Below are 12450 nucleotides of genomic sequence, written 5' to 3' on the forward strand. Positions count from 1 at the left end.
GGGATCTAGTTCCCCGACCAGGGATCGAACCCGGGCCCCCTGCATTGGGAGCGCAGAGTCTTACCCACTGAACCACCAGGGAAGTCCCAGGCAATTGACACTCTCAACAGATAAACTACTCCTTGAAAAAATAAAAGATTTGTTTTTCCTTAAAAATGTAAAGGAAATATATGCCCCCCCAAAAAATATTTATCGCAGGAAAGAAAGAAGAAGGAGAGAGAGAGAGAGAGAAAGAGAGAGAGAGGCAGGCTACTAAGAATTAGAAAGTGTTCATTAACCCAAATGAACTTATCTATGAAACAGAAACAGACTCACAGACATAGAGAACAGACTTGTGGTTGCCAAGGAGGAGGGGGTTGGGGGAGGGATGGATTGGGAGTTTGGGATTAGCAGATGCAAACTATTATATATAGAATGGATAAACAACAAGGTCCTACTGTATAGCACAGGGAACTATATCCAATATCCCATGATAAAATATAATGGAAAAGAATATGAAAAAGAATGTATATATATGTATAAATGAGTCACTTAGCCGTACAGCAGAAATAAACACAACATTGTAAATACTTCAATAAAATAAAATAAAAGTAAAATAAAAAAAAAGGAAGTGGTCATTAAGAAGCGAGAAAACGGGACTGTTAGGATGCAGAGTCATTGGGTTTCTCCCACGTTGGTGGTGAGAGTGTAAGTTAGCACAACTACTTAGGAACACAGTCGGGCATTAGTGTGTAAACTCCAACATTCACCCATCCTATCTAGTAGTCGCCTCTGGTGCCAGTGTCACATCCCCTTAGTTCACCTTTAAGCCACAGCTGTAATCCCCTTCCGCCCAGCTCAGGACTCACGTGTGCTGACAGCTCCCCACACAGCATAGGTACACATTTTTCTGTTTTCTGCCCAGGGTTTTCTCCACTGGGTGGCTGGGGGTGGCAGCACTCCGCCCATCCGCAAGCACAGCTAGAAACGTAGGGAAGTTAACATCCCGGGGGCATCCCTTGATCAATGGGGCTCAGGAGCCTGCAGATAAATGCCCCTGCTGTCCATCCTTCAGGCCCACAATTCTGGGAACCAGCCCCTAGCAGTCACCTCAATATTTCTCCCTTATGTTGTATTTTCCTCCTCCCCTGTCTCACTCTCTCTTGCTTCCTGGCATGACTCCTCAAATAAATTATCAGCATCCCTTTTGTCTCAGGCTCTGCTTTAGGGGACCCAAACTAAGACAACTGTGACCCAGCAATTCCACTCCTATCTTCATATTCAAGAGATAATCTTACCGTGTACATCAGGAGATACAAGAATGTTCCTGTTGGCACAAAAGCACTGGCAGGAGAACAGACACAGAAATTCTAGAATAACATACGATGGAGTATTATACAGCAGTCAAAATGAATGCGGTAAGGTTAAATGCAACAGTCTGGATGGAATTTAGCAACATAATTTTGAGTGATAAAAGTATATCACCAGGGGGACTTCCCTGGTGACACAGTGGTTAAGAATCCGCCTGCCAATGCAGGGGACACGGGTTCAAGCCCTGGTCAGGGAAGATCCCACATGCCACGGAGCAACTAAGCCCGTGCGCCACAACTACTGAGCCTGCGCTCTAGAGCCCAAGAGCCACAACTACTGAGCCCGCATGCCACAACTACTGAAGCCCGCACGCCTAGAGCCCATGCTCCACAACAAAGAGAAGCCACCACATTGAGAAGCCTGCGCACCACAACGAAGAGTAGCCCCCGCTCACCGCAACTAAAGAAAGCCCACGCGCGGCAACAAAGACCCAACCCAGCCAAAAATAATTAAATAAATTAAATAAATTTATATATTAAAAAAAGTATATCACCAGGGGCTTCCCTTGTGGCGCAGTGGTTAAGAATATGCCTGCTAGTGCAGGGGACACAGGTTCGAGCCCTGGTCTGGGAAGATCCCACATGCTGCGGAGCAACTAAGCCTGTGAGCCACAACTACTGAGCCCACGTGCCACAACTACGGAAGCCCGCGCCCCAGAGCCCGCGCTCCATAACAAGAGAAGCCACCACAGTGAGAAGCCTGCGCGCCGCAACGAAGAGTAGCCCCCACTCACTGTAACTAGAGCAAGCCCGTGCGCAGCAACAAAGACCCAATGCAGCCAAAAATAAATAAATAAATTAATTAAAATAAAAGTATATCACCAAATATCACACTCAACATGGTACCCTTTTTATAAAAATTGAATACTAGAAAAAAATATACTTTTGGGAAATAGATATAGATTTAATAAAACTACATAAAAAAGAAAGCAAGAGAATGCTGAACACAGGATTCAAATTCACTTTGGGTGGATTGAAGTGTGGAGGACCAGACTGTAGATGCAAGTTCTCATCAGTGTTTTATTTTTCGTATTGGGCAGTGGCTCCATGGATTGTTTTATATTATTAAAATAAATACATAAATTCATAAGCAATTTAAGGGAGGCCTTGTATGGACCAGTGATGAGAATGTGTACTATATACTCAATGACTATGATAAACCTAATTATGTATTATATTATGTTTGTAACTTTTCTGGGAGCCTAAAATTATTCCAAGAGAAATGACTTATTAGCAGGGGGAAAAAAACCCTCCCAGAAACCAAAATACTCTTTCCTTGGAGTTGGACTTGAAGTTGAACTACCAGCTCTACTTCTCTCCAGATCTTGCATGATCCTAGGGAAGTTACTTCACCTACTTGAACCTCAGCTTTCCTCTTCTGTAAAAAGTGAATAATGATGCCTTATAGAGCTGATGAGAATATTAAATGAGATAATATACAGAAAGTCCTGACCCATAGCGAATGTTCAATAGATATTTTCTAAAGAAACCATCTGACGCCTGGATCCTGTCTGCATCCTCCCATGTGGTTACTCCATCTCTAGTTTCACTTCTATGGGTTTAATGCAAGAAGCATCCGAGAGGAAAAAAAAAAAAAAAAAAAAAGTAAATCCTGGTGATAAATTGAAGTAAGTATTGACCATAAAAAAGTTAAAGAATAATTTTATACGTCTTCAAAGAAAGGGAAAAAAGGGTGAAATTAAAATAGCAAAGAAATGGAGATGTTTTAGTAGGGGTGAAATCTTGTTAAAGGAAATTGTCTTACTCGGGAGAAGAACAAAAATGTCAATGTAGACTTTCTTGGATAAATATAAATGAAAGTTCATATGTTATAAATGTAAGGGTAACTGTTAAAGACTAGAAGTAGGAAAATATAATTTCCAATCTGGTGGAGGAAAATAAAGGGGGTAAGTATAATTTGACAAGTCCTAAAGAAGGCAAAAAGGAATAAAAAGAAAGCAGGGAATTCGCGATAAGAAAGCATAAAGAGCAATGGTAGAAATAAGACCAAATATATCCATCGTCCCAATCATATGAATAGGTAAAACACACTAATGGGAGACAAAGAGGCTCTGATTGGATTTTTAAAGCCTAACTATATGCCGTTTACAAGACGAATAGTGAAAAGCAAAACTACACATAAAGGTTGAAAATAATAGAAAAATTACACCAGGTACATACTGACTGAAAGGCAGAAATGTATTCATATTAATATCAGAAAAACTGAATTAAAGCAAAATAACATTAATAGGAAGAAAGAAGAACATTTGACACTGATGAAAGTTATAATCTACCAAAAAGATTTAAAATTATTTATGAATTTGTATGCACTTTAAAAAGTGTTTTGAGTTATATAAAGCAGGAACGTACTGAAGTAAAGGGAGAAACTGACAAGTCTACAATAATAGTGTGAGATTTAAAAACACACCTCTCAGAAATTGATAGATCAAGTAGATGAAAAATTAATATATTATAGAGGAAAATGTGGAAGGACTCACTCGGCATCTATTCCCACACCCTAGTGTGCAGAGGATGGAAAGCTAAAAACTGTTTCCCAGAGTCTCTCACAGCTAGTGTTCCAGATGTGGATTAGTTTCCACCACTTGGTGCCACAGTGCAAGATCTAGAAGGTGGATGAGAGGCAGAGATCATTGTCCTTTTCCTTGGGCTGTTATTGCTTACAAGCACAATCCTAGAGCCATCGAGTTTTTCTGTGTCAATGACTGGCCTCTGGTTCTGTGAATGTTAGGAAGCAGTGTCAGTGTTGGCAGTGCTTGTTACAACAGTGTATCGTAAACGTGGTTCTAGGGATAGATAGCATCCCAGAGACCCAACCTCAAGTGCACTCCTACAGCCCTTCCAATGACTCCGTAAAAACTTAATGTTCATTTTGCTTAAAATACCTGGAGTGGTTTCTCTGTCTTGTGCACTGAACACTGATTTCTACAGATTCAGATTGCTATAGATTACTATGGATTTGAAAACGTGGTTATAAACCTTTAATATATAAAGAGGCAAGAAAAGCTTACACCATTAAACTGAGAGTTTACATTATTTCAAGCACACAAATATTTTTTAAATTTATTTTATTTTATTTTTATTTATTTGTTTATTTTTGGTTGCATTGGGTCTTTGTTTAGGTGCGCGGGCTTCTCATTGCGGTGGCTTCTCTTGCTTCCGAGCACAGGCTCTAGGTGTGTGAGCTTCGGTAGTTGTGGCACTCGGGCTCAGTAGTTGAAGCACACAACAAATATTAACGGCTCACAAAGGAAATCTTAAACATTTCTCAAAGTCAACATTATATACCGCTTTATCTCATCACAATGCAGTAAAATTACATTTATTTTCAATAATAACAGGTAGCTTTAATTTTTTCATTTATTTGAACCCTAAATGCACCCATAAACTTCTAAATTATCCATGAATAAGAGAGTAAATTATAACAAATTATAAAATTCTTATAGCTGAATGACGAAAAAGCATCACCATTACCTATGAGGGCTTGTAGGATGCAGCTAAAGAAGTACTTAGAGAAGAATGTATAGCATTAAATGAATTAATTATGAATAAAAATAGTTTTTAAAATGAGCTGAAGGTTCAGGTTAAGAAGGAATTAAAAGAACAATAGTAAACCAAAGGAAGTTGAAGAAATCAAGTAATGAAAGAAAGAGCAGAAGATAAGGAAGTAGAAAATATAATGACAATGGAAATTCCCTGGCGGTCCAGTGGTTAGGACTCGGCACTTTTGCTGCTGGGGCCCAGGTTCAATCCCTGGTTGGGGAACTAAGATCCCACAAGCTGTGTGGTGCAGCCAAAAAAAAAAAAAAAAAAAAAAAAAATATATATATATATATATATATATATATGAATAAATATATGTATGTATATATATAATGACAACAACAACAAAAAAAAACAGAGATAACAAACAAAACAAAAGTCTAATTCTTTGAAAAACACCCTAGAAAGACTGATCAGGAGAGAGAGAAAGAGAACAAGTCCAAATAAACATTATTAGGAATGAAAAGGGGAATATAACTCTGATACAACAGAGATCTTTTGAATCATGGAATACTAGGGACAACTTTGTGCCATTAAATTTGAAAACCTTGATAAAATGGACAAATTTTTGGAAAATATAAATTACTAAAATTGTTTCAAAAACAAATAGAACTGAACAAACCAATAGTCATTTAATAAATCAAAGTAGTAGTAAAATGTCTCATTCACCAAATGGCACCATATAATTTTCCAATGAATTTCACCAAATGTTATAAGGAGTAGAAAATCTAGGGACTTCCCTGGTGGCCCAGTGGTTACGAATCCGCCTGCCAATGCAGGGGACACGGGTTCGAGCCCTGGTCTGGGAAGATCCCACATGCCGCGGAACAACTAAGCCCATGCGCCACTACTGAGCCTGTGCTCTAGAACCCGTGTGCCACAACTACTGAAGCCCGCGCGCCTAGAGCCCGTGCTCCGCAACAAGAGAAGACACCACAGTGAGAAGCCCGCGCACCGCAACGAAGAGTAGCCACTGCTCACCGCAGCTAGAGAAAGCCCGCGCGCAGCAACGAAGACCCAACGCAGCCAAAAATAAAATAAATAATAAAAATAAGTACATTTTAAAAAATGAAATCGGGATAATAACAGTATTTACCTCTTAGACTTGGTGTAAGAATTAATATAGGTAAATTAAAAGAGGTAAACATAGGATTAATATAGGTTTAGGATTTAGACCAGTCCCTGGCTTGAAGTAGCACTATTTGTATTGGCCACCATTGTCCTTTTATCCTCTATGCCACGTGGTACCTTCACTCCCCCTTTCTTTGCCCAGTGATGGGAGACATCCATTATCTGAATGGACCAGAATAACAGCCCACTTTGTCTTAGGGGCCCTGGTCTACGTCTCTGCCATCATGGCCAGGACATTCCATAGTGGGAGGTCATCTCACTCCAAAAAGTTTTTTCCTTAGAGCAGTAATTGTGGTCATTGGTGACATCCAATCTCAACTCTTACCTCATTTGTGACCCTGGCAGCCATATCATGAGAGTTTTCAATATGGATCACACTACAACTTCCTTTTTTTTTTTTTAATTAAAATCTATCTTCTAGAAGAGTTTTAGATTTAAAGAAAAATATTGAAGATTAGTATAGAGAGTTTTCATATACCCAGCTCTCAGTTTCGCTCACTAACATTTGCTTTTTTAATTCAACATTATGTCTTTGAGCTACATCCATGTTAATCTACATATATCGAAATGTATTCATTCTAACTGGGTGTAGTAATTCATTGACCTGGAAGCTTCTCAGCCTCACATGTCACAGGTTTAGTGCTGGGGAATTCCATCTCCCTCTCAGTGAGGTCTATCAAATCCCTGGTTCTGAAATGAAAGTATTTACATAGTCATAATGATATAAATGTCATTTGGTTTTCAATGTTAAGAAATACATACAGGCAAAGTATGGCAAACTGAATTATGTTTACAAGAGAGAATGTACATGCTAACAACCTTAAGGCAAAAGTTAAGGTTGAGTTGATGGAGGAAGGCAGAAGCGAGGAGGGGAAATCAAGGGAAATTATTCATTTCACAAGGAGTGTCAAGAGATACAATCTAAAGAAGAAACAGACATTTAAGACTATTATTTAAACTGATACAGTTGACCCTCCATATGTTCTGGTTCCAGATCTGGATTCAACCAACCTCAGATGGAAAATATTTTTTAAAAAATTTCAAGAAAGTCCCCAAAAGCAAAACTTGAATTTGCTGGGCACATGCTAAATATTTACACAGCATTTACATTCTACGAGGTATTATAAATAATCTAGAGATGACAAAGTATTTGGGAAGAGGTACATAGGTTATATACAAATGCTGTGCCATTTGATATAAGGAACTTGAGCATTCGGGAATTTTGGTGTGCCTGGGGGTTGGGGAACCGAATCCCCCATACAGAGGGAAGACTGTAACAGCAACCAATGAAAAAAAAAAAAAAGGCTTCCCTGATGGTGCAGTGGTTGAGAATCCGCCTGCCAATGCAGGGCACATGGGTTTGAGCCCTGGTCTGGGAAGATCCCACATGCCGCGGAGCAACTGGCCCGTGCGCCACAATTTCTGAGCCTGCGCGTCTGGAGCCTGTGCTCCGCAACAAGAGAGGCCGCGACAGTGAGAGGCCCGCGCACCGCGATGAAGAGTGGCCCCCGCTTGCCGCAACTGGAGAAAGCCCTTGCACAGAAACGAAGACCCAACACAGCCAAAAAAAAAAAAAAAAAAAAAAAAAGATAAATATAAAAACAAAAACTGGGAGGAGAAAGGGGGAAAGGTTGATTAATGAAATCACACAGCAGGTAGTCAGTAGATACTGTTAACATTAATAAACCAAGTAATAGAGGCATGAGTATATTATTCATCGTTATATGAATTTTAAAAAAAGAAAGAAAGAAAGAAGGAAAGAAAGAGAGGAAGGTTGCTTCCAAGAGTTGGGGAGTGAGACGACATTTTTAGCTTTTTATTTCTAATCTCTCTGTTGGGCATTGCATCGGGTGTGCATTTTCATCTATATGAATTATATTTGAGATAACAATAATTAAAATAAATAATTGAGCAAAACTCTAGATCTGATTCTGACAGTCCTCTAGAGGTTCAGGCAGTTTCAGTAACTCCCCATCGCCTTATGATCAAGTTTAAACTCTCAGGCAGGCAGGCAGGCAGGCAGGCAGGCATTCAAGGTCCTTCGTCACCAGGCACCTCCTCCGGGAAGCCCTCGGTGGGGGAGAGCGCCCTCTGCCGGAACAGGGACGCCAGCACGCATGGGGTACCGCCCTTTGCGTATCAACAGACTCCGCCCCCATCCCTCCCTCAGGGCTGCCCGCCTCACGTGTTCTCAGGCCCTTTACAGTTGGGGGTGGAACCCCGAGAGGTGGAGCCTAGAGACCCCAGGTGAGAGCGTGTGGGCCGGTGGGGGACTGCCGGGTCAGGCCTGGGAACCTGATTGGAGTGTCTGTCAGACCCGGCCCGATGTGAGGCGAGGGCGGTCAGGGTGATGGGAATTAACTTCGTTAGTGTCTGTTTGGTTCACAGTGGTTTAGGGCTGGGCTTTCTGTTGGGGAGAGAATCCCGGCTCTTCCACTTCTTATCTGCGCGTGTCCTTGCGCAAGTCACTGAATTTCAGTCTCCTCACCTGTGGCTGCCAGCATGAAATGAAATAATGCACAGAAGTAACTAATTAATAAATGATAACTGCTGTTATTATGGCCCATTTAAGCAAAAGTGTGAACTCTCAGAGAGGGGAAGACCTTAAAGGTGGCCGTAGCTCAACCCTGCTTGGAGACAGGCCTCCCCTCCCTCACCTGGGGTGCTTACATCAGTGGTACCTGGGTGCCCTGGAGGTGCCACCTGTAAGGGCGGCTGCCTCCCAGGTTCCCACTGGCCTGGTGTCCTGAGTGGGCTGGCGGGTCAGACGCTCCGTGACGAAGTCCCTTTCTGTCTCCTCACAGGGCCTGCCTTCTGCTGTGGGCCCCTGTCGGTGGGCAGACATGTCTCAGGAGGCAGCTGCAGAGGGCTCCAGCACAGAGGACCCCGTTCTCAGTCTCCACAACAGCTGTGGGCCTTTCCAGGAGGATATGGAAGAAACCAGCTCCGTGGTAGGCCTGGCACCAGACCTGCCAGGAGAGAGCTCTGGGGCCCCAGTTTGGGTGGGCAGCAGGAAGAGGGTCCTCAGGGAAGAGGCTCATCAAGATGCCAGCTCCCAGGTAGCGGGTGCTCCTGGGACTAGCCTGGAGGCCGAGGCCCACCTGGTGGTCCTGGGGCTGCAAGCTATGGGAGAGAGCCAGGATTCGGTGCCCGGCCCCAGGCTCCACATCCAGCCGCCCACAGTGCCTGCCCACGGAAGGGCTCAGGCCTCCAAGAGGCTCCAGGTTACAATGCACGACATCTTAGCTGGAAGCTGGCCCAGGTATCTTTGTAGTGCGTCCGTGGGAACAAGAAAGAAAAGCAGGAGGTCTGAGGCCCCCTCAGAGGAGGAGGAGGGGGCTGATGGCTTCTTGTGGCGTGGTCAGAGCCCTGGTGGGGACAAGCCCCAGTCTGTGGGAGACTCCCCCCAAGGTGCTGACTTGGAGTCCTTGGGAGGCCCTTGCAGTCCTCTCTCTTGCAAGGACACTGGGTGTGGGCCTGGAGATCCAGGTGGAAGTTGGATGAGCTATGCCTCAGGGATTGAGAAGTTTGAATATTTGCTCACTGCAGAGGGCGGGACCCAGCCAGGCAGCCCCTGTGACCCTGTCAGGTCCCCACTGTCCAGTGGAGGCGAGTCCCTTCAGCCAGCTGCCCGGGATTCTCCACAGAGCCCTGTACTGTGCCTGGCAGTGTCCGGAAAGGCTTCCACAGAGCAGAAAGAAGCCAGGCACATCGTGGGGCCTGGCGGTGGTGATGGCCCTGCCACCTCACACAACCAGGAGGAGTTGGAGGTCAATGCTCAGCCAGTGTCTGGGGAGATGCCAGGACAGGGACTCGCTGCTGCCCTGCAGCCTGTAGCCAGCAAGGCTAGCTCAGGCCCATCCATGGGGCGGAGAAGATCCAAGTGTACTAAACAGTTGAGCAGGGGCCCGGTGCCCCATGCCCAGGACCAGGGCACTGACAGATGCCCGGACGACTCCAACCAGGACCAGGCAGAGGAATCCAGCCCAGGAGGCTGCCCCAAACTGGTAGGTTGAGTCTGAGAGGTTGAGATAGGTAGGGCATCATTATCTTTTGGAGTCAGTGAGTCCTGGATTGAAATCTTATCTCTGCCCACTTCCTTGTTGAGTGACCCTGGAATATTTTTTAACCTGTTTCCTCATCTGTAAAAAGGGAATACTAATTCCAATTTAATGGGGTTGTTTTTTTTTTCATAATATTTGCATATAACCTACACACATCCACATCCTATACTTTATTTTTTAAAATTTATTTTACTTTATTATTATTATTATTTTTTGGCTGTGTTGGGTCTTTGTTGCTCCGCACAGGCTTTCTCTACCTGCGTGCGGGGGCTACTCTTTGTTGAGGTGAGTGGGCTTCTCATTGCGGTGGCTTCTCTTGTTGCGGAGCATGGGCTCTAGACGTGTGGGCTTCATTAGTTGCAGCACGGGGGCTCAGTAGTTGTGGCTCACGGGCTTAGTTGCTCCGTGGCATGTGGGATCTTCCCAGACCAGGGCTGGAACCCGTGTCCCCTGCATTGGCAGGCGGATTCTTAACCACTGTGCCACCAGGGAAGCCCCAATGGGGTTGTTTTGAGCAGCAGTCCCTAACCTTTCTGGCACCAGGGACCAGTTACGTGGAAGACAATTTTTCCACGGACCAGGGTCAGGGGATGGTTTTGGGATAATTCAAGTGCATTACATTTATTGTGCACTTCATTTCTATTATTATTACATTGTAATATATAATGAAATAATTATACAACTCACCATAATGCAGAATCAGTGGGAGCCCTTAGCTTGTTTTCACTTGCCACTCACTAATAGGGTTTTGATATGAGTCTGCAAGAAATTGATTTATTATGGTCTCTGTGCAGTCAAACCTCTCTGCTAATGATAATCTGTGTTTGTAGCCGCTCCCCAGTGCTAGGATCACCGCCTCAGCTCCACCTCAGATAATCAGGCATTAGATTCTCATAAGGAGTGTGCAACCTAGATCCCTCGCATGTGCAGTTCACAGTAGGGCTCACGCTCCTATGAGAATCTAATGCCACCGCTGATCTGACAGGAGGCGGAGCTCAGGCAGTAATGCGAGCATATATATGCAGCAGGCAGAGGAGGTAGGAAGGGCATACTAGGAAGAGCGCAGAGCACATGCAAAAGTACAGAGACAGGAGCAATGGGGAGCGGCTGTAAATACAGATGAAGCTTCGCTCACTCAGCCGCAGTTCACCTTCTGCTGTTCAGCCTGGTTCCTAACAGGCCACAGACCAGTTCCCCTCCGTGGCCGGGGGATGAGGACCCCTGGTTTTGAGGGTTAAATGAGATGATGGTGTAAACTAACGTGCCTAGCATAAGGCACAAGGTAAATCCATTTATGTTAAATTTGCTTTTCCTTGAGTGTTATAATAGCCTTATGAGACAGGCATTAGCCCTGTATTTCCAGATGGGGAAACTGAGGCTCAGAGAAGTTATCAGACTTCTCTAAGCTCACACAGCAAGGGAGGCAGTGCCTGGCTGTGTTCCCTGTATTCACTGCTTCCCTTTCCATTGTTCTTTTACTGATAGTAATATTTGTCATTTTATTAATAATCATAGCTAACATGTTTGTACACCAAAGGCAGAAGATGGCATTACCTGTGTTTGATGTATATTTCTCACATAGTTGAATTTTTTTTATTTAAGTATTTGATTTACAATATCATGTTAGTTTCAAGTGTACAGCATAACAATTCAGTGATATATATATATACATATATATGTATATATATATTGTTTTTCAGATTCTTTCCCCTTATAGGTTATTACAAAATATTGAGTATAGTTAGTTCCCTGTGCTATACAGTAGGTCCTTGTTGGTTATCTATTTTATATATAGTAGTCACATAGTTAAATTTTTATCACATTGATTGAATATGTATTATGTGCTAAGTGCTTTTGGTTTAGTCTTCACCTGAAGCCCAGAGAGGTAAGGTTACAGGCCCAAGGTCCCACAGCTGGTAAATGACAGAGCAAGGATGCAGACCCAGGCAGTCTGTCTGGAGAGCTTGCTGGACTGCTTGCTTGTGCACATTCCCTGCTAGCATCACAGCAGTAATAGCAGCTGGCCTGCCTACCATGAGCTGGGTATATTCCCGAGCTCTTTATCTTCCATCTTCCTAACAACCATACGAGGTAGATGCTAATGATGTATACCCATTTTAATGTTGTGGGCACTGAGGCTCAGCCAGGTAAAGTGACTCTGTCAAGACCAAACAGCAAATTAGTAGTACTGGGATAGGAACCAATGAGCTGCCTGTGTGATTGACCGCTATTTGGTACTATAATTACATTAGAAGTGCTATTACATTGTCTTTGCAAACATCACTCAAAAACATTAATTTTTAATAAAAAAACGAATATGTGTTTTTCGTATAAAATAAGGAAGA

At 43.4% G+C, this 12450-nt stretch overlaps 1 protein-coding gene across 10 annotated transcripts in view; it reads left to right on the forward strand.

The window, feature by feature from the left end:
- Positions 1 to 12450, forward strand: part of SPOCD1 (SPOC domain containing 1) — a 51941-nt gene that overhangs the window by 13627 nt on the left and 25864 nt on the right. For 4 of the 10 annotated variants that reach the window (XM_082411167.1, XM_082411166.1, XM_082411168.1 and 1 more), the window contains one exon: positions 8846 to 10048. The exons of 2 other annotated variants lie outside the window; for them this stretch is intronic. In XM_082411167.1, the coding sequence (XP_082267293.1) occupies positions 8885 to 10048 (1164 nt within the window). In that variant the 5' untranslated portion in view covers positions 8846 to 8884. 4 more of the 10 variants (XM_082411169.1, XM_082411165.1, XM_082411170.1 and 1 more) reach the window with 4 other exon arrangements.

The sequence above is a fragment of the Balaenoptera physalus genome (assembly GCF_965194825.1).
Source record: "Balaenoptera physalus genome assembly, chromosome: 1".
NCBI classification, from domain to species: domain Eukaryota; kingdom Metazoa; phylum Chordata; class Mammalia; order Artiodactyla; family Balaenopteridae; genus Balaenoptera; species Balaenoptera physalus.